Below are 26,810 nucleotides of genomic sequence, written 5' to 3'. Positions count from 1 at the left end.
AAATTTGCAGCCCTGTTATGAAAACGTGTTATAAAGTCTAAGGGGGTGACTATAAAGTTGTTGATTTTCTTTCTTTATTTATTTTTTGACATGTAGAGTCATAGACAGTGAGAAAGAGAGACAGAGAGAAAGGTCTTCCTTCTGTTGATTCACTCCTCAAATGGCCGCCACAGCTGGCGATGCACCGATCAGAAGCCAGGAGCCAGGTGCTTCCGCCTGGTCTCCCATGAGGGTGCAAGGGCCCAAGTGCTTGGTCCATTCTCCACTGCCCTTCCGGGCCACAGCAGAGAGCTGGACTGGAAGAGGAGCAACCGGGACTAGAACCCGGTGCCCATATGGGATGCCGGCGCTGCAGGCAGAGGATTAACCAAGTGAGCCATGGCGCCAGCCCCTCATTTTCTGAAATATTAAAATATATATTTTATAGTCTATCTTTACACCTCAGTGTTTAAAAACAGATTGTTTTCAGAAGACATTTATAAATTTTCATGTCATTGTGGCTGAGAGTATTTAAAACCATCAGTTTCCTGCAACTTTTTGTTTGAAAGTCCTCAACTTCCCCCAACCCTGTAATATTTTACTAAGTAACAATAAGAAATGGGCTACACTACCATTGTCTTATCCAGATTATGCATTTTTAGGTCCATTTTCTGGTTTCCACACTGCTTCATGGAACAGTATTGCTAAGTTTCCTGCCATTACATAACCAGAATAATCTTTCAATTTTCAGAAATATTTTCTTCACTCTAATGTAAAAGCTCACTCACCATGCTCAACATTTACAAATGGTGCATTCAAGGTACTTGAAGCCTTTACTAATATTCTCTGAGCCACTGATGGATTTCAAAGCCATTCTGAAATTGTTGGGGTTTTGTTAACACAACACCCTCTCCCCACACAGGAAAATCAATTTTGTTATCAATTTATGAATAAGTAATCCTAACAGTTAGCAAGTGGAAACAATAGGCGTGATTTTACAGCTCATCTTGCTTAGATAGGCTGCAGACACAAGCAGAACTTTCCAAGACAAGAAGAATTTCTGAGGCCGGCGCCGCGGCTCACTAGGCTAATCCTCCGCCTAGCGGCGCCGGCACACCGGGTTCTAGTCCCGGTCGGGGCGCCGGATTCTGTCCCGGTTGCCCCTCTTCCAGGCCAGCCCTCTGCTGTGGCCCGGGAGTGCAGTGGAGGATGGCCCAGGTGCTTGGGCCCTGCACCCCATGGGAGACCAGGAAAAGCACCTGGCTCCTGGCTCCTGCCATCGGATCGGTGCGGTGCGCCGGCCGCAGCGCGCCGGCCGCGGCGGCCATTGGAGGGTGAACCAGCGGCAAAGGAAGACCTTTCTCTCTGTCTCTCTCTCTCACTGTCCACTCTGCCTGTCAAAAAAAAAAAAAAAAAAAAGAAGAATTTCTGGGCGCAGGGCAGCACAGCCCAGTGGGCCAGTACTGGCTCAGCGTCTCTCAAAGCGTCTGGAGAATACGTCCTTCTGAAGGCCTGGCGGGGGAGATCCATCCTGAGCTTACCTGTCTGGATTTCAGAGAGCCTGTAAATGCCAACCCCAGGGTTATCCCTATAGGCCTATAGGATTGCTTCCTACTTGTGACGGCTGGGCTCCCGGGACGAACAATCCATCCGGGATGAACAAAGACAGAGCCACCGTCTTTTTATAACCCAATCCAGGAAGGATGTTCCATTACTTCTGCACACTCTAGTCATTGGGAGGCAGTCAACACGTCCACTCTACACTGAGAAGAAGGAATTGAGCAAAGCAGGATTCTAGTGGTGGGGATTGTTGGGGCTCATTTTAGAGGCCGTGTATCAGAGGAATAAAATGTTGCATACTTTTTTTTTTTTTTTTTTGGTGAGGGTAGAAACAAACACAAATCTTAAACAAAATGGCCTCCTGCAGAAACAGAAAACAGAAAATGGAACAGAAATGAGAGCCGTATCTCTCAGTGTACCTTGTTTGATAGATCTGAGTCTGGAAACCTGTAAATAGTTCCTTTTCTTAAAGATTTATTTATTTATTTGAAGGGCAGAGTTACAGAGAGGCAGAGGCAGAGAGAGAGAGAGAGAGAAAGAGAAAGAGAGAGAAAGTCTGTCGTTCACACCCAAAATGGCCAATCTGAGGCCAGGAGCCAAGAGCTTCCTCCGGGACTCCCACGTGGGTGCAGGGGCCCAGGGACTTGGGCCGTCCTCTACTGCTTTCCCAGGCCATAGCAGAGAGCTGGATTGGAAGTTGAGCAGCTGAGTCTCGAACTGGTGCCCATATAGGATGCTGGCACTACAGGCGGTGGCTTTATTGCAATGCCACAGCACAGGCCCAGAAACTTATAAATATTTCACAAAGAAAATCTCAAAGGAGAAGAAACTGCAGTCTGTCAACATTAATTTGAAGTGGAAATACCCTTAAAATTGGGAATTTTTCTTTTAAGATGTATTTCTAAAATACAACTATTTCTTTGCTTTGCAACTGTAAAGCTTAGAACCAGTAAAAAAAAAAAAATACTTTTAACAACTACAATATGGGAACCATATGTCATTCCCCATTAAAATGAAAAACAAAAATGGAAGAAAAATCATGAATTCCAGGCCTAGAATGGGAAATGTGCAAGATAAGTCTGGACTAACTTGAAATTCATCCCAGTTGAGGAGAGTAAGGTCTTTGGGTAAACTGAAGCAGCCCCTGCTGTTCCAAGATGGAATAATTCAAGCACCAAAAAGACTAATGACTGAGACAGATTGAAATGCTTCAAATGTACAAAGCCACATTTTTGATAATGATACTCCATAGGAAGGATGATTCATTTTGAGTTTGCTAGAACCCATCCAGCATTTCTGAAAACAGCTGATAAAGTTTAAGAATCATGGGCCTGTGTTGTGGCACAGTGGGTAATGCCACTGTCTGCAAGGCAGGGTACCAGTTCAAGTCCTGGCTGCTCCACTTCTCATCCAGCTCCCTGCTAATGTGCCTGGAAAAGCAGTGGAAGATGGCCCAAGTGCACAGATAATGCACCCATGTGCAAGACCAAGAAGAAGCTCTTGGCTCCTGGCTTTGCCCTGGCTCAGCTCCAGCTGTTGTGATCATTTGGGGAGTGAACCAGCAGATCCACAACCTCTCTCTCTCAAACTGTACTTTCCAGGTAAATATCTTAAAAAAAAAAAAAAGACAAAAAAAACCCCACACCCTTGTTATTCAAATAAAATACAAATAAATAAACACTAACAAAAAAATGCAGAACATGTTCTGCGTTTTTTATAGCATGTATTTTAGGGCAATTCTCTAGTTCTCAAAACAGAGTTTTTTTGTTTTGTTTTTAGCAAGATAACACCAGCTTGTAAGTTCAGGAATAAAATAAACTTAGCAAATAACTACTTTACAATCCTTATGAAATAATGCATTGGAAAAACAGTCATGAGTGGATACAAAAAACGGTTAGATTCAAAGTTGGTGGAAATTTTCTGTTTTATCTACGTTTTATGAGATGTGTGGGTCAAGCAGATAACACTGTAAACTTCTAATCCATTGGACAGGAGACATTTTGCCCCTTCAACATGACTTGGTAGTATAGACATACCATCTCTCATGAACTGCTTTGGGGAATAGAAGAATGTCATCAAATTGCCAAATACCACTAATAGTTAATGCAACATGTTGGCTTAAAGGAATATTTTAAATGATGTCATGAGGATACAAACTATCAAATCCAGAATCGGGAGCACTTACAATGCAAAAAACCAGTACTTTCAAGTGACAAAAATAGCATCAAAAGAGGGAGACACATACAAAAACTAATATCTCAGAACTTTTACAACGATAAGTAAGAAAATATCTAAATTGTATTAGGGTGATACAAAGGCTTTCAAATACATGAGTGCAGGCACAACCATTATAAAACTATTAAAAGGCACAGAGACCTACCTCGCCTGAGCATTATGTAAGCACAACAGTTGTTGCTGGGACAAAATCAATCTGATTTCAAAGAACTTACCTTTGACTTAGGGGGAAACATTGCTAGGTAAATGAAGATGGAAGTTGATGACCCTGGAAACTACTGTAGATCCACACCCATCCTGACTCTGTGGTTGGGTAAGGGAACATCTGTGAATCCCAGTCTTATCCAATGAATACCATGTACCACATTTGGTTGCAAAGAGGCTGAACAAAATGATGAATTTAGAGTACTTATAGGTCTAATACAGTTTTCCCATATCAAAAAAAAAAAAAAAATTCAGTAGCCATGTAGTAGATGAAACAGTAACAGAGGAGCAGAGCAGACAATACATCCGTCTGTCCCAGGCATTTCAAGGAGGGAATTACATGGACATAATGTAGAGTTTATGCAAATACTCTGGGAAAGATAATTAGAGCTCACTGCAGAGTAAGAACCCAGCGGAGTGGACTCGGCCATGTTCTTCTCAGTATTGGTACTTGGTATTTTGCATGGTGGGCAGCCATTTATCAACAAAACAAATGGCTCCACACCTGAGTGAATACGTGCTGGGGCCCTGATGGAGACTCCCGCTGCGGATGGGACCAACACTGCCCTTGGGATGCTCACTCGGTTGGGGCAAAGGACAGATGACCTTGTCCCTAGAGCTTCCACATTTCCCTCCCCCTCAATCCAGTTGTTTCCTTTCCCCCAATGTGATTATGTTCCAAAGAGGGCTTAGAAATTTCCTGTGAGAACCTGGAAAAGACCGCTAGCCGTCCTGCCTGAGCACAAAAACCACGACATTTTGAATATTCATTAAACTCCACAAATGAGGGAGTCGTACATTTTCAACCTTTAAGCAATTTTTTGTGTATGGTTAATTAGAAATATCCGTAGCTCCTAAGTACTAAATGTTCCCGACGAGGTAAAAAGCCACCTATGTCCTCCAGCGCTCTTTTTCCTCCTTGAATCGTATCAAAACCAAATTATTTCTAAAAACTAGAATGTCTTTACGATAGAGTCAGACCGCTTTTATCAGCCTGCCTTCCTGCACTGGGGGGGAAAGTTCTGGGTCCTCCTGTGTTTACAAGTTGAGCATCTCGCGCGCCCACGGCCCACGGCCGCCCGCTCCCTCCCCGGCCGCGGCCGCCGGAGCGCACGCAACCACCCGGCCGCCCGCCGGGGCGCTCGGGCAGGCTTCCTGCGCCGCGACGCGGGGCCGGCGGCCTCGCCTGCCGACTCCGCTGTCTCCAGCGGCTGGAGCCTTAGACACATGCGCACGATCGGCCTCTTTGTGTGCACCGGGAAGGGCTTGGCGTCGCCTCGCACTTCCGAGCGGGGCAAAGCCCCGGAACGGCCGCGTGGGCTTCGGGATACACGCGCGTTGTAAACACGGCCCCGGCAGCGCACCGCGGCCTCTCGCCGCCCCCACCGCCCTTCCCACCCCCAACACCGGGCCCACCTCGGGAGAGGCGCTCAGTAGGAGCCCTGTCCTTAGGAATCCCGCCCCGGGGCGCGCGGGCCGGCGGGGGAAGCTAGCCACCCCGCGCCCACAGCGATGCGACGCGCCCTGCGAGCATCTCCCAGCCCCGCCGCCCCGCGGGCCGGGGGGAGGGAGCCGGGCGGCGCATCCGCCCGCCCCCCGCGCCGGCCGCCCCCGCCCCCGCGCCGGGGAGCCGCGGCGGTGCGCTCCGGCCAGCTGTGCGCCGCCGAGCCAGGCGCCAGCCCGTGGGTGCTGCTGGGGGCGGCGGCGCGCAGGGGGCGCCCGCAGCTGGCGGCGGGGGCGGAGGGGCGGGCCGGAACGCGGCGGGCTGCGCGGCTCGCGGCGCTGGGCCCCGCTCCCCGGCAGCGGCGGCCCTGCCACCGACCCCGCGTCCCCGCGGGCGGGAGCTCGTGAGCGCCGGGCGGCGGCGGCGGCGGCGGGCTGGATGAGCGAACCCGGCGGCGGACGGCGGCTCTGGACTCCGGGCAGCGGCTCGCGCCGCGGACGAGCCCCACCGCGCTGGCCATGGCCTCCAACTTTAACGACATAGTCAAGCAGGGCTACGTGAAGATCCGCAGCAGGAAGCTAGGGGTGAGTTGCACGCTTGGCTCGCTCCTTTCCCTGCGCTCCTGGGCGCCGCCGGGGTGGGGGGCGGGGAGAGGTGACCCGCAGGGGGCCACTGGGGCTGGGAGGAACCGGGCCCACCCGCCCCGCAGCCCGCTTGTTGCTTGGCGGGGCGAGGCCGCGCACCTGCCCGCGGGGCTCTGCGGGCGGAGCGTGGGGCTCCAGGACCCCCCCTCCCCAAGTGCGGGGGGCTGGTGTGTGCCACCCGGAGAAGTGCGGCGCAGGGAAGGGGTGGTCAGTTCCACAAATGAATGCGCCTGGGAGGAGATGCCCAAATGAGGCGATCCACGGCGGCTCTCCAAAGTGTGCGCCTTTCGCCTGGAACTGCTCCGTGTGCAGACGCCCGTGTGCGTGTGCGTGTGCAGGATCACCATTTTCTGGTTCCCGCTTCCCAAGCCTATGTCGAAATTGTCTTTGGATGCCCTCCCAGCGCCGCGCGTTCCTCGTCCTTTGCCGGCGCCTTGAATGCGCTCGGAAGTGGTACCCACCCGGGCTCCCCAGCCCTCTGCGCGCGCCCCTCCGTGTGCACCTGCGCCCGCGCGCAGGCAGGTGTGCGTTCCCGCACCCGCCCGGACACGCAGCGACAGCAAAGTTTAGGCGACCTTTCGCTACTTTCTTGAAAGCCGCTCCTCTGGGGGGGAAGAAGCAGTTTACACACGCACACGCAACGCACACACGCGCGCACACACACGCCGGGGAACGGGTGTCCAAACTTCTGTGCTGACCAGAGTGGGAGGAGAGGGGCGCCAACGGATGCGGAGGACCTGGGCGTGGACGGGCGGGGCGGCCGCTGCTGCTCGCGCTCGGTGCGGGGTTCCCCGGGGAGCGCGCGACGCCAGGCTGCGACCCGGACTCGCCGAGTGGGGCTGCCGGCTGGGAGAGGAAGTGCCGGTTTTCCGGAGCCCCTGGCAGTCTTTCTACCTCGGTGTTGCCACAAGTTCCAGTTCTGTGGAGCCCCGGGAACCTGGAGGCGAAGTGGCCTGGAGCTGGACCGTCCCCTGCGCCCCCCGGCTGTGTGAATTGCAAACCCCAACTTGGAGAGGGCCAGAACTTCGGGAATTTTCAGGGGGGGAAGTAAAATAGAAGAGAGAAGCAATGTATCGTCAGCGAGTTGAACCGAGGCACAGTCGGCTTAGTGCGGACTCGGCAGAGGCAGGTGTCGGGGGCGCAGGCGAGCTACGGGCTGCGGCGGCTGGAGGAGCCGCGAGGGCACACGGGGCCGCCCCGGAACGCAGCAGGTCTGCCTCAGGCTGGGGGCCCGCAAAGCCGGCCTCGGCCCGCCCGGGTCGAGGGAGAGCAGGCGCGGGGCTCTGACCCGCAGCCGAGCTCCGAGGGCTTCTCCTCCGGCTCCTCTCCAGGGAGATCAGGGCCGAGCCACGTGGAGGCTGCTGGACACGCAGTGCCCGGCTGTCAGCGGGGTGCGGACCCGGCCCTGGCGGAGAAGGCCGCCTTCCCAGCTTGACCTTTGCAGCCCTCCTCTGACACCTCGGACCGCGGCAGCCCACGCGTGGACGCGTGCGTCTTCCTTGACGCGAGAGCGCTGCACCCAGAACCCCGAGCATCGCCTGGCTGCGCGCTGGGTCCCCGACTCCCGCAGGAGCGTTCCCTAGAGCCGAGCTCTCCAGAATTTTTGTTCAATGAAAGCTAAACAGGCCACCCAGGTCCAAGACAGAGCGGAGGAAAGGGCCTGGCGTGCAGCCGGGGTGACCGTGGCGTGCAAGACCTCCGTGTGTGTGTGTGTGTGTGTGTGCACGCACACCGACCGCCTGCCTGCCAGCCGCCCCTTCTCTCCTCCTCGCCCTTCACCGCCACGCCTTTGTGGAGCACCCTGCAAACAGCAGATTAGTCCTCTTCCATTTCTACAGCATTTCTACAGCTTAGGCGTCAGCCTCGAAGTTTGGTATTGGAGAGGTTCTGTTAATATCAAATCAAACTACTAAATTAACCGTAGTCTTTTTTTAAAACCCCAGAGACTTTTTAAAAATTACTATTATTCAGACTGTTCTGGTATTCAGCTAAGTTAATTCAGAAGGTGCAGCTTCACGAAGATGGTTTTGTGAAGCTTAAGTTCTGAGAGGTCCTCATAGGATGGGAAAACTAAACAAGTATTGTAAGTCTAAAAAAAACCCAAAATGTGTAGTCATAGCAACGCATATTATCTAAACCTGAACATTTTAAGTTCATAGTTACTAATGCATAATTCTTAATCCATGGACTCAAAACTGGTAACTTTTCCAGAAAAGGTATTATATGTTAACTAAGGATGCATGATGATTTTTGTATAGTTCATGCCCAACACTGCATTTCAAAATATACTTAACTTTTCATGGATAATTCTTAGATATTTTATTTATTACAGACAGAACTCAAGAAAACTAATTTGATAATATTCTAAAGAGAAGAATGCCTGGGGTGGGGCCAGTTGCTTAGACACAATTATGACACCAAGCGCATTTTGTGATGGGTTGTGTGGGGAGCAACTGGGACTAGAGTAAGTTACTGGAATTAAGACTTATTCTACGCATCTGCTTTCCCACAATATGGCGCTGGGAGAGGAGGAAACAGCTTCTACACAGCTGCCTCCAGTTCAACCAATAAACTGTAGGACCTGCTCCTGATTGGAGGAGAGCAGCGTACTCGGCGTGTGGGTAGCAGAGTTGGGATTGGTGGAAGAGGACTATAAAGGAGGAGAGAGACAACATGCACCAGGAACATCTAAGGGGAACATCTATCTGAAGGAACACCTGTGCAGCCCCCGAGAGAGCCGGCCAGCGGTGTACTGCTCCCCAGCGGAAGTGGGGAAAGTGGCTAGGGGGAACCGCCCTTCCACGGAGGTGGAAGGGTCGGTAGCCAACCCGGGAAGAACCAGCAGCAAACCCGGGAAGGGCCGAGCAGACAAAAGAACAGCGCAGGGTTCAGTGTCGCTCCTCCACGAAGAGGGGGAGCGACATAATGGTGCCGTGACTCGGATAGGAAACCTAGGCAGGGTTTAGTGTCGTTCCTCCATGAAGAGGGGGAGCGACAGGTTGTTCTCATGTATCCATTCCTCCTTGCAAATTAGTATTCAGTGTTTCGCTGGGTGATGGAACGAAAGCATTTCCTGCCCACTAGCCAGTGGGCCAGCCTTTGCAAGGGTGGTTCTGGGTTTAAGTGGTTAAGAGGGCCTTTGTAAATCTAGTGCAACCTGTTGAACATGGTCCCTTGGCCAACACTTTGGCCAAAGCAGTAAGTAGCAGAGTGATTTTGACTATTTTGAGAAATAAATAGAATCATTTTCCTGAATTTTACTACTGCTCATTAAAAATATTTATGAAATCATGAAGTTTTATAGATATTAGCTATTAAAGGTATAATGCTATGACTCAGTCATTTCTTTAAACTTTATGTTAAGCTTTCATTATAATGTATCAATGTCTCTGAATATATTGTTTTTCTTTTGTGGGACATAAAAGTTCTGATAATTGTTTAATTTCTCTAGCCATCTTATCTCTTGCATAATTGCTATTGTAATTCACAATGTCATGGTTACCAGTCTTTTTTCTTTTAAGATAATGTTACTTTAAAAACCTAGAAAAATAAATAAAGCAAAAGTCATGTTGCTCAGCATTGTTTATCTCCTGTTCTTGATTACCTCCTTTCTTCAGACCTCTGGTAGATTAAATTTAGTGTGCAAGGCATATATTGCAAAATAGTCTAACTCTTCTTGATATGCAGCCAAACTCAGAATTCAGTCACTGGCACCATTAATAACCTAACACCTTGCTTATTGTCTCTATAAATTTATAAAAAAGAAATTCAGCATTATGACATGATATCAGTCATCGTCATCAACATCGTTGTAATACTCTACAAAGCTGTAATTGGACTTATTTTAAAATCAGACTTCACGCCATTGTTTTCCAGGAATTCCATTTAAATCCATCAATGCAGATGTTCACAGGCACATTGTACATGGCAAAATAGTATTCTGTAGAGACCTAATTTCTATTTCTTATTTAAAAACCACGTGAGAGAGTGGTATGAGTGTATGTGAGTGCCAAAGGAGTGTCTCAGGGTAGGGGTGTGTGTGTGTGTGTGTGTGTATACATATATGTAACTGTGTACACACACATATCAAAATATACATACATTCGTATGCACACCCACATTGGTTTATACGTTCAATGTATAAATGAGTGAATGAATGCTCAGTCTGTGGATACAAAGTACCTAGGGTTCATCACAAGGTATTCCCTGGAGGAGGGGCGAGGGAAAGAGAGAGAGAGATCATTTGATGGTAAGGGTTATTTACAATAACCTCCTCTGTCGTTACAATTCATAGTATATTGAGCCAGTATTAGTCATTTTGCCCAAACTTGGCCACAGGGAAGCAGCGGAAAGTGGAGGAACATATTTGAAGTATTTAACGAGCACTGACTTTATGAGTTCAACTTCTACACAATGTTCTCGATTTGTTTTAAGAACTCTTTGTGAATTCTTCTGCCTCTTGCCCCCCTTCTCCCCTTGATTGAAACCTAAGGCACTTCCATGTCTGGCTGTATAATTATTGGTATTCTCTTGGTAAACACTTCTCTCTCATCCTTTTACAAGCAGCTTTGCTCTGGTGAAGATAGGTGCAAGAGTCGACGTTCAGTAGAAGCAGCTTGTGAAAGTTTACGCTTTTATAGGCACTCACTCATTAGGTCAGCATCTGTATACTTAAATTTGCATAGAGTTTTAAAAGCATTTAAAATGTCTGTGGTTTCCCACATCTAAAAGTTTTTTTTTTTTATGATGAGAAGCTATATTTGTGTGACATGCATGACCAATTTGCCAATAATTAAATGCAATAAATATACCTCAGATAAAATGTATATTTCATAGTTTGGGTTATCCAAAATTTTGAAAGAGCTTTCAGGACCATTACCTCAGATATGAATTCTCAATCATCTGTCGTGGGTTTAAGATGAAGAAGTTGTTTTTGGTGTGTTTGTCTGATTCGTTCTGGAATGTTGTGCATCCTGGGCATGGCTTTCTGAAATGAATCATTAAGACATTTATTTATAATTTGTCTCTTCTTCATTCTGTGTGCTTGTGGAATGAATGAAAATTCCAATTACTGGAGTTCTCTATTGTTCTAGACTTATATTCATGATGACTATTACATATATTCTTAATATGTTTACATATGTCACTTACTCCCGTAAATGTGCCTGCAAATATTGCTGATTCTTGGTATTTTAGAGTAGAAATAGGTCTTACATACCATCTATGCAAACCTTGTAATATACTACAATCCTTGGAACTTGTATGTTTGCACGTGTGACATATCAAGCACACAGAAAACTATCTACATTGGTGATTTTTTTGTTAAATACATATGTGTGCGTATTGAGCACACATCATCTTTGAATTTCAAATACTTAAGATCCAAGCAAAACAAACAAACATAAAAGTCATCCTATCTATAAAGCCAAAACCAGATGTGTGGCTGGATTTTGATGTCAAATGCTTATTCCTGTGTAGTAACTGGGGGAAAGCTGGTAAATCATGGTGAGATAGGAAAATGCACATTTCAGTTGTTATCGTGATAAATTTAGGGAAGACTGCTGGCAAGGTGAACTTTAAGCACTGCATTCCCTTATCGGTAACAAAGAGTCATTCATTACTTGCAGAAATCTTTGAAATGACTGATATTAGTAAATTGTGAGCAGTGTAGACATGTAGTGGTCAAATATCTGTAAAATCTGTATTCTATTCCCAGTTTCCTTAGATGTTTTTCAGAAGTTCACAATAGTGATTGATTCTTTGGATAAGTATGAAATAGCTTGAAGAGATCAGTTGACTCTGAAGCTGAGTGCGACTTTTTTTGTGTGTGATTTGTGTTGCTAAGTGTTGCTGTAGATGCATCTGTACGCTGTTGGGTGCCTGCATCTTTGGATTGTATCTGTTTTTACGTCAGCTTCTTAAGAACCATAGAAAATAAAATGCAAGTAAAAATAAAATTACCTGCATTCCCACTGTTTGAAGATAATTGCTAGGTTTACACATTTTGAAGTGCTAGTTTTAAGGAAAAGTAATTTTATTAAATGAGATAAAAGAATTAAAAGGGAGTATACTATAACTCTTTGGCCTTGATTTTATTACTTTTGCCTCACTTTACACTATTTTCTTTAAGCTCTTGTAACTATACACAGAGCCTACAAATTCTAGGAGAATATTTTCACTAACTTTGTTAGTAAATATCCATTAGTTTTTATTTCAAAATACAGAGAAGGATTATCCTCTGAGTAACTCATTTTTATATTGTAATGTCATTTCTCAATAAGAACATTGCATCTATCAGTCAAATTGGATAGAATAAGAAATGATATTTTATTATAAACAGAACAGAAATTCTGTTAATAAACTATTGTTTCCATGTGTGTTTGCAGTTATTAGTGATGGCTGTAATCTTTGAACGTGCACAAGATATTCTGTCTACTGTTTTTATTGAATTCATTGTAGTAACAACCTTGTTTCATTCTGGCTTAAATATAAAATTGCTGGGAACACAAACACATTGATGGCTCAGTTTAATTTGAGATTTCAAAAATAATGTGATTACACTACATTTTGGGAGTACCATATATCTCACAGTTTTTAAAGAACATACATATATATCATCTTACTTAATTTTAGCAGCAGGATTTTGAGAGTATATTCAGTTTTAATCCCTACTTTATGCATAAATTCAAATTAAAAGGAAATAAAATGAGTCAGAATTACAGAGATGTAAGTTGGATTTAAGTGTTTGTGTACACTCAAATTTAGGTTTTTAACTTCAAGTTTAGTGTAACATTTATATTTAATAGCTACCATTTTGCAATACATGCACTCAAGTGTTAACACAGTTAGGCATACTTTTCAGTCTTTTCTTCAGTTGGTAAGTTGGTGCAAAGCTAGTAGGATCATTCACTTCATTCAGTTTTACATTAGATTGCAGGAAGTGGTGCTGTGTTGTTAAAGAATTTATGCCACAATAAAGAAGTACTATACAGATACCATCACTTTGTATGGATACACTTTCATTTTCATTGATACAGATCCCAAACTCACCTAATACCTCCTATCAATAAAAAGTAAGTTCCAAAATTTAGCTAACAGTATCTAGTAGAATCTTCTTATTTTAGCATTATCTAAATTTATGGAAAATTATCTTTTATTTAAAGTGATTATATAAAAGATTATTTTATTCAATGAAAAGCAGGTTTATTTAAAGAAAATTCTAAGTTAGAGGCACTGTACAGAATTACTGGCACTTGGCAAATCAAAAAAGTGATATGTAGTGAGGTCGTTAGGCAGCAAATAGTGTGGCACCATTACCTGAAGGGCTGAGCTTTGGGTGCTACTGAACTGTTCCATCTCTACCTGAGAGACTGCTTTGTTGTTCTTTGTTTTGTTACTTACTGCCTTTTAAACCTTTATTTACTTATTCGGGAGGGAGACATAAAGTGAGGGAAAGAATGAGTCAGTAGATTGGATCACTCCCCAAGATGCCTGCAATGGCCAGGGCTGGGCCAGGCTGAAGCTGGGAGCTGAGACCTTAATCCAGGTCTCCAACATGGGTGGCAGAGACCCGACTAAGGGAGCCATCCCTGCTGCCACCCAGGGTCTGTGTTAGCTGGAAGCTGGAGTTGGGACTCAGAGCTGGAACCTGGAATAGAATCCAGAAACTGGGATATGTGACATGGCATCATAACTTGCAGGGCCAATGCTCACCCTGCTTGCTGCATTTAAGAGGGAAGAAACTAACATAAAACTCTTTAAGTGATGTACTGTTTAAATAAACTTTCTCTCACTTTTTAAAAATTGGCTAAATGCTGCTCTCTTACTTATGTGTGTAAAGACCAGTCCCTATTTTTTAACATGTGTGTATATATTTATAATATGTAACAATTAAATATAACATGTGTTTATTTCCCAATGGCATGTTAGTAACTGTACACACAAAATGGTTATCTTTCCTGACTACATAACAATACCATTTCTCACTCCCAAGGAAATATTCATAAAATGTTTTACTGTGGTGTAATGAGTTTTTATTATATTAATTGTTATATTTATTCTTTATTTGGGAAAGCAGATGAAATAATACAGTTGAAAAAATAGTGTACTTTCTTAAAAACTAATTTTTACAGAGAGGCAATCTGTTAGGTTCTATATGTACTGTTTGTATAATTAATAAATTTTCTCACATGCTACCCAAGAATAACAGCAGACTGTTTTTGTATTTGAACATGCTTTGAAAAATATATTTTTTGATTTAATTTCCTAGTAAGTAAGGTTACTTTTCCCTGAGAGCTTTAAAAATGCTGGGCAACATGGGTGGTAGTATCCCTGCCATTTACTTATGTTTTTGTAGACTCCATCACACTTTGAATTTTTAAGTATTAGCTGTGTCTTCTGAGCAAATGCAAACCTAGTGCCAAATAATGATGTTGAGTTTAATTGTAAACCACCAAATCTATTAAGTATTGTGTATACTCTTCTATAGTTTGAAATAATGACAACTCTTTAGAACTCCAAAAGCTATTTAACAAACATTCCATGGTTTCTGATACTTTGCATAATTACCTACATTACATATTGCTTTATTTAAAAAAAAATCACTTTCAACTGTGACTATTTAACTGGAGTCATCCACAGAGCTTTCTGTTTCTGCTTGAGCTTGCCTTATTGAAACGCTCTGGCTGGAAGAGAGCCTGGGTATGTTTTAAAGTCTCCCCAAGTGCTTTCAGTGTGATGCCTGTGTTGATAACCATTACTATGCAATAATGATTTTTTAGGAAATAGAAAATGTGTCACATGTTGCACTACTGTAAACTGCTAAGCTCGATGTTGTTAGTGCGAAGACTTCTGAATAGCCCTTTGGAGACATAAAGTTCGTTATTCAGTCAATCAGTCATGCAACTGTAACTTGCTGACAGTCTATGTTTGATAATTGAGCATACTAAAAGGATACATTGAAATTGCTTTGAGATAGAGAGATGCACTCTTTAAACACTGTGATGAACATAAGTTAAACTCTCCTGTAGACTCCAGTCATGCTTTCTGTCAGTTCACGTGACACATGACTGATACTTCACCAGCCACCAGGCTGCCCAGGAAGATTTCCTCCTTTTAATCTGTACATCCTAATCTAAGTATTAGAGTATTTAGAATACCATTGGTATTTACATTGTACCTAAGACTCACGAAGTTCTGAGTGATGCAATAATGATTTTCCTAGTTGGACTTTCAGTGCTTTAGATTTTATTTTAAAAGTCTGGAATGGGCAATTGGCATTTGGCACTTAACTCATAGGTTGAGGCACCCACATTCCACACCCCACCTATGTTTGACACCAAGATCTGAATCTGATTCCAGATTTCTATGATCGTATCTTGCTGGAAGTCGAGTAGCTGGACTCCACTCCTCAGCCCCCATGTGGGAGATCTGTCCTGCCCATCGTGGGCATTTGAGGAATGGATGAGCAGATCAGAGCTCTGTCTCTCTGATGGCCGCTCCCTCTCTGTCTGCATCTTGAATAAAAAATTATCTGAACTCAGCATCACATTTGTAGTTTTCAAAGGTTCTAGGTTCAGGTTTCTAGAAGACAGTGGCTACAGCACAACATTTGCTTCTGGTATCTAATAACTTTCTTGGGTTTTATACCTGAGGAAATAGGACATAGATGGATGGGTGGATGAAGGGGAGAGAACTGACACAATATGGCACGCACATCCCAAGTCCACACAGATGCTATGTGCTGTTGGATTTTACAGAGAAAGTGATCAACAGATTGAGAAAGTATGAATGTGTATAGGTGTATAAAAATCCCCACAAAGGAAAAATAAGTGGCTGGGTGGGTGTGAAGTGTTGACTGAAGGCCCAGAATAAGGGGGTATTCTGTGAATCTGTGGAATGGGTAACATTTTCATCTTCAAAATTACAGGATTGCAGAGAAGCGGGACTCATGTCAAGGAGCCCAGCTGGAAGTGAGTTGCGTTTTAGTATTCTGGAAAGTCATTGAGCAACTGTGAGGGCTAGCCATGGCTGAGATTCATTGCTGTGGCAGCATTCTGCTTTTCCTGCTCTGGGAACGAGTCAGCCTTCCTCCTGCTATTGTTTGCATTGAGAAATCAGATCAAGGTCTTGTTTGCTATTGAAAATTGTTAGTCTTTTTCCTCTGGTGGCTTTTGACATCCTTTTTTATCTTTGGCTTTTAGGAGGTTTGATATGATATGTGGAGGTGTAGTGTTCATTCTATTCATCTTTCTTGGAATTTATAGTGCTTCTTGATTCTATGGTTTGATATATCTCTTCAGTTTATTTATTTATTTATTTATTTTTACAGGTAGAGTTATAGGCAGAGAGAGAGAGAGACAGAAAAGTCTTCCTTACGTTGGTTCACTTCCCAAATGGTCGCTACAGCCGGCACTGTGCTGATCCAAAGCCAGGAAACAGGTGCCTCTTCCTGGTCTCCATGTGGGTACAGGGCCCAAGCACTTGGGCCATCCTCCACTGCCTTCCCGGGCCACAGCAGAGAGCTGGACTGGCAGAGGAGCAACCGGGACTAGAACCTGGTGCCCATGTGGGATGCCAGTGCCATAGGTGGAGGATTAGCCAAGAGAGCCACGGTGCCTGCCCCTCTCTTCGGTTTTTGAGATGTTATCTGCTACTGCCTATTCCAATATGAATTCTGTCTGTTCTTTCTCAACTTCCTTTTCCATGTATGATGTAATTTCTACCACATCTTGTTTCTCTGTTTTGTTTCTTCTATCATCACCTCTCACAGCTTCAAAATGGATGTTTTTTCTGACATTTCTTACAATTCACTATTTTTGAAATTAGTTCTTGAACCTATGCATTGTTAATCCATTTTGATTATTTTCTTTCTGGGTCTAGAATTTGCTGCTTCTTTTTTTATTTTTCTGTAAAAATAAAGTATGGGTTCTTCCTTTAGTCCTATTCAGTGGATTACCTGTGTATTTGCCCATCACTTCTAGTCTGCAGCATGTGGGCTGGCTTGAATAACTCAGGACTCGCTTAATAGAAATGGAGCTTCATCAGCTGATTGAATTATGTAATGGTTTCCTTGTATAGATCATTCGGTCACATGATCCTCCGGAACCCAACCAAACAAGAATTGACTGGGAGTCTTCCCTCATTTTGATAGCTACTCCATGTGGTAATTCTGATTGACAATATTTTTCCAAAAAAAAAAGTCATCTGTTTCCATAGTAGACGTAGTGGGGAGTGGGTTGATAATGTTGAAAGCAAATGAAGATATTTGAGTGATAGGACCAACTGCTGTGGTTGAAGGGGTATGTACCTGTGTCTAACATGCCTCTGAGTAAAAATGGTGTGGAAATGAGACAAGAAGCAATTGCAAGCCTGCACTCACCCTGGACTTAATAAAGAAGGTCAGATGACGTCTTCACTTCAAGAAGTACTTCCTACTCCTGTATGCATACTGCAGTCACAGGAGAGTGTTTCTGAGGGTCCTCCTTACTGTTTGTTCGTTTTAGTAAATAGCAATAACAAGATCTGTTCCCAGAGGTTCTGGCTTAATTGGTCTTTTGGCAAGAGGATTATTTGCGTCTGGTTTGATTTTAATCCTTCCTAGTGAATATAGAATAAAGTACTTTTTACCAAAATAATTTTCAAAGCAAGTTGTTTATCAATATGTTTTATGCAGAAGTCTGATGATCTGGGATAAAAAAAGCAATACTACGTCTCCATTAGTAACTAAGTAAATTACTGGTTTGAATGCCTATATCGTTCATCTGTCTTCTGGTTGTTGTTTTTTTTTTCACCCAGCACTTGAGTTTGCAGAGCACCCCCACGTTATGGATGATGAATGTAGCAAATGCCCTGCATTATGGAAGATGAGAGGCCAAAAATATTATTTTCTCATCTCTCTTGCAGTAAGGGCATGAGAACACAAATGACGCTTTACCAATTACATGAACCTGGGACAGACTACAGGTTAATGGCAACAGAGGCAATTCAGTGCAGGGATTTTTCATAGTAAACAACAGAGCTGTCATTTCTCCTGCATTGGTTTATGGATGCAAAAGAATGAGCAGTGTGAATTGTTTTGGTAACTATTCAAAGGCAACACCCTCACAAATCACGTTAATGATATAGGGATCAGCTGTGGTTGCTTAGTTTTGAATTTGGTTCTCCAGGCCTCACTCCCTAATTTGAAATAATGAAAAATTTAATAAATTCCTTCTGTCTAAATCCACCAGTGTCAGCCTCTATTGCTTGCAACTAATACTTGTTACTGATAGAATGGAATTATTGGAATTGACCCAATTAAATTTTACAATACCTTATATAATAATTGATGTTTTAGAGTAGTGAATATTAAATAATAATTCTTAGCAATATGTAAGCCCGATAATTCGTTTTGTATTGTAGTTAACCCTACCTGGAGCATGAAAGCATCATTAGAAATTCTTTCTTTCACAAGTGGAGATTTGTAGATGTAATCATCCATGCAGATAATACGATTTTTACAAAAGTTTATTTCCAAGGAAGGACTTAACGCAAACACAAACACACATGGTAACAGATGTTTGACAAGGATTCGTAACTAATTCAGTTAAGGAGGGATACCTTTTCAACAAATGTTGGAGCAACTAGACACCTTACAGGCAAACTAAATTAGCCTCAGCATAAACCCCACATCTCTAATTCAGAATATAGCAAAGATTTAAAAGTAAAACATGAAACTATAATTTTTTTTTTATTTGTGAGGAAGACAGAGACAAAGAGACAGGGAGAGCTCAGATAATTGGTTCACTGCCCAAATGCTCATGATGGCTCTGGGCCAGGTCTGGGGTCAAAGCTGGAAGCGGGAGACTCAATCCAGGTCTCCCATATTCGTGTCAGAAACCCCATTACCTGAGTCGTCATCTCTATATTCAGGAATTTGGACTTGAATCCAGACATTCTGATACGGGATGCAGGAGGCTTACTTAATGTCTAAATCCTGGGACAAATCCCTGCTTCTAAAGCTGTAAAACTTCTAGAAGACTGTAGAAGAAAATCTTGGAATAGTCAGAGAGCTATTAAACATGACGCCCACCTCTCGGCTTTCGCGCCACTTTCTTGGAACCTTCTGTGCCCTGAGAGCCAAGTGGAGGAAGAAGAGAATGCACAGGCTGAAGCGCAGAAGAAAGATCAGAGGTCCAAGTAAACTCCTGGCTTGTGCGCCTGTGATGGCCAAAGGAGCAGGAGGAGGAAGTGCCGGACGCCAGGACACTGGTTGCTGGACGACTTGCTACTGTCTACAGCTTATCTCCAAAGATCTGGAACTTCCATCACCAACAGTTCCCTGAAAACACCCTAAGACCCACTTTGCTGACACCAATACAGTCCCTGATGGATCTTTGCCCTGGGCCTGTGACCTTCTAGACTAATCCTGTTCTCAGTTGTGGCCGAGGGTAACATGTGCACAACAAATCATCTCTTCTGCTGTGTTAGCTGAAGAATAAAAACAACAAAATAATAAACAAAAAAAAGCAAACAAAAAAACTGCAATGCTGAAAGTATGGTCCACAAATAAGGAAAACTGATAATTTCATCTCATTAAATTAAAAAAAAAATTGCTCTGTGGGAAACCCTGCTAAGAAAATGAAAAGAGAAACTATCAACTAGGAGAAAATAGTTACAAACTATATAGCACTGACAAAGGACTAGTGTTTTAAAAAAACTCCCAAAATATATAGTACATTTTCTAAAATCACAGAAAGCAGTTCAGCTATAAATATGAACGAAGGCATGAGCACTCTTTCAACAGAGTGGAAGTGTGCAGAGCCAGTGAGCTCGAGAGCAGAAGTTGCCTCCTGAGCTGCCAGGGATGGGAACTAAAGCCACCGTGAGACACTGCAGCACACCTATTTGAAAGGCTGGAATGGAGACCGCAGCAGAGCATGACAACACCCAGGCTGGCAAGAATGCAGAGGCTGGGTCACTCACAGGTTGCTGTGGAAATCTGAAATGGTCCAGGCACTCTGGAAACAATCTGGCAGTTTCCTGAACAATCTACATGGGTGTCTGCCATACGGCTTGGCAGTTGCACTCCTGGACATTTACTCCACACAAATAGCAACTTCGGCTCAGACACAAACCTATGCATGAATGTTCACAGCTGCTTTGATTGAACTAGTACCAGACTGAGAACAAACCTGATGTCCATCACTGGGTGATTGGATAAACCATCCGTATTGTGCAGTACAACTCAGCAATGGAAAGGAACAAACTGTTGACACAGCAATGGTGACTCTCAATAGATATAGGTTGAGTGAATGAAAAAAGTATCATTTCCCAAGGGTTATTTTCTATGTAGTTTGTTTCTTACAACGTTCTTGAAATAGTGCAGTTATAAGAACAATAGATTGGGGCCAGCGCTGTGGTGCAGTGAGTTAAAGCCATGGCCTGAAGTGCCAGCATCCCAAATGAGCGCCGGTTCTAGTCCCGGCTGCTCCTCTTCCGATCCAGCTCTTTGATATGGCAATGGAAGATGGCCCAAGTGCTTGGGCCCCTGCGCTCACGTGGGAGACCTGGAAGAAGCTACTGTCTCCTGGCTTCGGATCAGCTCAGCTCTGGCCATTGCAGCCATTTGGGGAGTGAACCAGTGGATGGAAGACCTCGCTCTCTGTCTCTACCTCTCCTTGTAACTCTGTCTTTCAAATACATAAAATAAATCTTTAAAAAAAAAGAACAATAGATTAATAGTAGTCAGAAGTTATGGATAGCAAAGAATGAGTGGGGTGTTTGTGAGAGGAAGGTGGTTGTAGAAGCACAATAAGGAATAACTTGTAGTGATGGAAATATGCTATATCTAGACTGGATTTGTGTCAGTATCCTGGTTGTGACATTTGTTGTTTTACAAGAAATTATCATAGGGGAAAATTGATAAATTGTGTACATCATTCTATTATATTTCACAACTGCATGAATAATTATGGTTATCCCCCCAGAAGTTTATTTTAAAAAGGGCACAAAGCACAGCCACATTTTAGAAACACGATAAGCAATCTGTTGGGGTACAGCTATAGTGAGAGTAGTGTGGAAAATTAGGAATCTATCTTTAGGATCACTAGCCTGGATCTGATTCACGACTCTTTCAATTATGAATTGTGCTACCTATGGTAATTTTAAAATGCTTTTGAACCCCTTTTCATAACTGTAGAATGGGGATAGGAATGCCAACCTCTATATAATTTCTTCTCATTGGGTGAAATAATATTTATTTGAAGTATATTTCTTTGAGGGTCAAAAAGATGGGCAAAATACAAGATTACTAAAAAAAAAATATTAATTTAGACCTTGTAGAATTGGGGGCGGGATTTAGGATTGAATGCATATTCATAGAAACATTCCTGATGAATGCACTCCTCATTTCTGAACTATCATGTTGTTGGCTTAATGAACACATAATCACATTTAATTATTAATTAATCACACTTTTCAGCGTCCTTGCCTATAGCCACCGTATTTCCCTATGCTCTCCAGATCTCGACAGGGAGTGAAGGAAGTTAGGAAACAACCAAGGCCTCATAATGAGTGGGTGTGTGACTACTGGGCAGTCATAACGACACAGCAACTGTCTGAAACCTAAGCCATGGCACAGAAAATCTAACTTTGTGTTTTCACATAAAATTTAACTATCTGGAAAATATGTAATTATGCAGATATGACTTAACAGGATAGCTATTTGTAATGCCACTTGTGAAAATTGGGCAGAAAAAGTCTCTTTTTGAAACAGTGAGAATTCTACCCCTGAGAGTGAAAACTTTCATCTTCTACTTTGAGTTTTTCCCAAGAACGATCTGCAGAATTGGGAGCCACAGCTGGCTTCTATTTTTAAAAGTTTAGGGCTCCAGGATGCCCTGTTTCAAAATTCCACCTATTTAAGAACATGCACAGATCTGCTGTCTCTAGAGTGACTCATGTAGCTTCCCAGACGTGGCAGTTGGCTTCTCTCTCTGATTCAGGACATTCACGTATGACTGTAAGGGTGGTGCAAAGTCAAATCTGAGAAAACTATTATCTGAATGCTCCTTGGGGATGGATATTTCATCCTGGCCTAGTTTGAATGTATTATCCCACTTCCATATATTCTGTAAACCAGTTAAGTGTATCGGAGGGATATAGCAATTATACTATTTTTATCTCCTAATTACCAAAAATTCATGAAGATCAATGAGTAGCTGTTGGTGTTTTAGAAGAGTGCTATTTTTCTGTGTCTGAATATTTTTGGCATTTGCTTATGTACTTTTGAAACTAATCCATGTATTTGTCTAAGATAAATGAATTTTATAATATCTGATAAATTTGATGTGCTTTTCTAAGTATGAAGAATTATGACAGTTTTTCTCAGTGAGTTCTCAGGAATACATAAAGTAGGACTTGTATTTAATGTTGAAAACTTTAAAATAAACACAGTGGGGATAATTTTTTACCACCAGTCAAGAAATAGCTGCTTCTTAAACTTAGTAAAGAAATAATAGTAGACTAAGAAATATGAGTGAGGTAAAGCCCTTCCTAGCCTGAGTAGAAATATTTCATTTACTAACTGCAACTTATTCAAGGCTTGCTCTCTTTCAATTGAGGAATATATAAATGTTCCTCATTTTGCAGTTGCAACTTGATGTTCTCTGTGCAATGAGGTTTATATAAACTGCATTTGCCTATAGAACACCTTAATTCCCAGGAGCTGAATGGGTTGGACACTCCATTGACTCCACAAAGAGCAGTGCAGTTTCTGTGCCTTCCATGTCAAACTCCAGAGCCATGTTGGCTAAATTTGGAAAATATCATCACTTACAAGAAGGTAAATCTCAACACCATTCTCATGAAATTGCCTTTTGTGCCTCTGGTAAAGGATAGGTCACTTAGCTACATTCCTCCCCCAAAAGTGCAGGTAGCTATATTAATGTTCATGGTGATACATCCCTGGTCACAACTCCTTTTTAAATGATAATAAAATGTTGCAGAATACAAGTTACATAAAGCTGCAAATAAAAGCATGGAAGAAATTTCAGTATTATGCTGTCTGCTGGTCATTTTAGTATCTGAATAGAATGTGAAGGGGACACAATAAAATCACTTTAAAAAATGTAGTAACACCTAAAGTATTTGAATATTCATGATTTAATCTAAGATTCAGAATCGGTGATGAAGAAAGTCACTTTTGTTCTGCAATTAGACTGTACTTGGTATATAGTGTACTTGGTATATTTTAAAATATAGTGTACTTGGTATATTTTAAAATTAGAAATATTAAGCATATGTTTATATATGAATAAATTGAGGATGTGATCATATGAAATATATTATGGATGAAGGAGTGAAAAAGAAGCCCCCAAATGGCTTTGATACCAAGTCCAGAATTCATCATACAAGGAAGGACACGATTGCCAGGCTAGTCAGCACAAAGGCGAGGTCTCTTGTACAAAGCAGTCAGATTGCGAGTACAAAAGGGAAGTTTTGGGAAGGAAGTTCCAGATGCCACTCTGGTGAACCCATACATGAAGAGAAAGTGAAACAGCTTTGTTGCTGATGGGCAGGAAGTTTTAATGGTCTGGCTCGAAGATCAAACATGTCCTTAAGCCAAAACCTCACCTAGAGCATTCCCTGAAGTCGGTCCTAACTCTCGGCAGTTCTCTGAAGGGTGAAAGAGGGGAAGTTAGGAAGAAAAGCCTGAGGCCAGCAGACGTTCCTTCATGAGAGCTGAGGGAACCATCCCCATAACCTGACAGCGCAAGCTGAAGCAGTCATGTTGAGGTTGCGGTCGCAGCACAGTACTCAGAAGGTCCAGCAGAGCCAGTGGAATTCCAGTACACACGAAACAGCGCTGCAGTGGGAGAGGCTGATATCTAGGACTTCCACGCGGCGGGGAGTCCGTGATTAGCTGCAAAGCTTCAAAGGTCAGCTTGACCTCTTGTTGGGGGCTACCGCAGCTGAAGACTTGTTGAGAGACAGTGCTCACCACCATCTGAAAATCCTGGAGTCCTGAAGGAATACACTCTCTTGCAACCCGTGGATCAAGGAGTAAGTTCAAGTCTTATTACTTAAGAAATACGTTTTGTAAGGATAGACTTGCCAGGGATAGTGGTTCCTCTGATGGAACTGTGCAAAGTAGCCTTCTCAAAAGGACTCCTCATTCAAGATGCCATTAGGAACTTTTGTGATTCACGGGAAAAATTCAAAACATCAAAATTAACTGGCGTTCAGAAGAGATTGATTCCAAAACTCATGGGTGACTTTGAGAGGATCAAGACATTGTTGGAGGAAATGACAGCGGGTGTCATAGACATGACAAGAGAAGAAGAATTAAAAGCAGAGCCTGACTGTGTGACTAACTGGCTACAGTCTCGTGCTAAAACTTTCATTGGTGGCGAGTAGCTTCTTCTGGATGAACCAGTCAAGCAGGACCTTGCAATAGAATCTACTCCCTGTGATGGTGCCGTGAACTCTGCCGAAATGGCAGTAAAGGAAATGCCATTTACGTAATATTACGTAAGCTTGGTTGATAAAGTAGTGGCAGGGTTTGATGGAATTGACGTGAATTTTGAAGTTCTATTGTGGGTAAAAATTCCTTTTTCACACACCATTGCATCTGTAGGGAAATCTTGTGGCAAAGGAGGAGTCAACTGATGTGGGGAACTTTGTTCCTGTTTCAAGAAATTGCTGGAGCACTTGCACCTTCAGCAATCACTACCTGATCGGTGAGCAGCCACAAGGTTGAGGCAAGATCCTCCAGTGATAAAAAGATTATCACTTGCTGCAGCTCATGTTACTATCCTTGTTAGCAACAAAGTCTTTTAAATGAAGGGATCTGCGTTGTTTTAATAGACATAAAGCTATTGCAAACCTCATAGACTACAGTACAGTGTAAATGTAATTTTTGCAAGCACTGGGAAACCAAAAATTCACATGACCTGCTTTGTTTCACAGATCTGGATTTCAACCTGCAGTATCTCCAAGGCATGTCTGTATCAGCATTTTGGAATATTTTGGATTTAATTTCACCTCTTTGCAACATCACTTCTCTCTTTGCCTTGGGATAAATAACATTTTGCTGATTTGTGTTTGACAAAGTGAGAAGGTATGTTGGAGTTTTAAACCAGAGCAATTACTTGATTACATGCAACTTAGATGTATTAGTCTTGCACGTCTGTGCTCACACATTGAGACATGTGAAGGCACAGGAACAGTGTGGAGGCTGACAAGGTGGTGGTATCTTAATCACACCCTGGTTCCAATCTCCCTTGCCTGGAGTGCCGCACCTCCTGACCTTTGCCTGACTAGCTCTTCTCTGTCATTCAAAAAATATTTTGTTTATATCTCACTTCAAATTGCGTCAGCTGCAAGTAGTCCAGCCAGTCACCTAGAGAGCCCTCCATTTCTGGAGGGTGAAATGAGTTTATTTTAGTACAAACAAATTTTGAAATCCATGTATAGTTTCTTCACAGTACACATTTTTCACGAACTTTCTGAAGACCCCTGTACACCCTTCCATTTCCAAACCTGAATGCGTCTCCTGTGCTTCTGGCACCTGGCTCTCATATGCCTGGAGGGCCAGGAGCCCGCGCTTGTGCCCCCCAGACCCTTCCGCAGCCTTTCTTCTGCTAGCTGCTCACTCCCAAGCCTTCCGCCAGCCCTCACTGCAGGATTGCTCCAAAGGGTCTGCTTTTAAACATCTTCTTGCCCTTGGAATCTTTCATTCTCACGTCTCAAAAGACTTCTCAAAAGACATTTTAAACTTTGATCTCGCTTTCAGTCTCTTGCATTTACATGCCCAAATTTCTATGAAATTAGTCTTGCTTAATTCTCCTTTTACAGCTCAAGCCCATGTGTTTAAATAGAACGTATTTCCTCCTGTGTCAGCCATTTTGTCACATATAAATATTTCATTTCACATTGTAATTAGATATTTCAATTAATATTGCCACTCTGTTGAAAGTTATTCACTATCAGACATCAGGGGCAAAGCTGACTCTCCCCCCTCTCCTCATTCAGGACATCAAAGCAGATGCCATAACCTCAGAATGTCTGCTTCTGTGACTTCTTCCCGATCAAAAATTCTGCTTCTCTCACTTAAGGCTCAAGTGCTGCTCTGACTTTCCCATGGTCCTCTTTACTGTCTGCTCAGTTATCCTCGTATTCCTGCTAGTTTATTTTTTTTTCTAAATTTCAGTTTGAAATATGGAATCCCCCTTTTAAAATTTACCAGGATTCCTCATTATGTAGAAAAATAATTAAACACTGCTACTTCAAAGCTATCCACAAGACCTATCACTGTCGCAGTTAGTTTTTCTATACATTATTTCAAACACATTGGGAATTACACAGAATTGTATTACAGCCTTCCAGTGTACCCACATTTTACCAATATTATCCAGTACTTATTGTCTGATTTTCTAAAATTGAAAAATGCTGAGAATTGAGGATTCATTCGAACCTCTTCCTATTGTCACATTCAAGAGTTGTATTCAGTATTTATCTGAATTACTACATGAAGTTTGTTCATTTCAGTCCTTCAGTTATTCTCTGTTGCACAAATAAATCACTCTTCTTCTATTAATAGACATTATGAGACTTCACTGTTTTTTTGCTTTTAAAAACCATGCTTCAACAAACATACATATGTAATTCTCCTTGATTGCTTGTATGCACATTTCTCCAGGCTATGAGGGTAGAAGTACAGCTGTTATTTTTAAAAACATGTCCATTTTCACTCTACTAGT

General features: G+C 43.0%; 1 protein-coding gene across 1 annotated transcript in view; it reads left to right on the top strand.

Annotated features, from left to right (window-relative positions):
• The first annotated feature begins 5,800 nt into the window (after nt 1-5,800).
• The window catches only part of DOK6 (docking protein 6), a 514,846-nt gene continuing 493,836 nt past the window's right edge, over nt 5,801-26,810 (top strand). Inside the window, exon 1 of the mRNA XM_008261454.5 lies at nt 5,801-6,006. Coding sequence (XP_008259676.2) covers nt 5,941-6,006 — 66 coding nt within the window. The 5' untranslated portion in view covers nt 5,801-5,940. The remainder of the gene's footprint in view (nt 6,007-26,810) is intronic.

Source organism: Oryctolagus cuniculus, chromosome 10 (genome assembly GCF_051225735.1).
Source record: "Oryctolagus cuniculus isolate XC-2025 breed Fujian yellow rabbit chromosome 10, ASM5122573v1, whole genome shotgun sequence".
Lineage (NCBI taxonomy): Eukaryota > Metazoa > Chordata > Mammalia > Lagomorpha > Leporidae > Oryctolagus > Oryctolagus cuniculus.
This window is presented reverse-complemented; position numbering and strand designations above follow the sequence as displayed.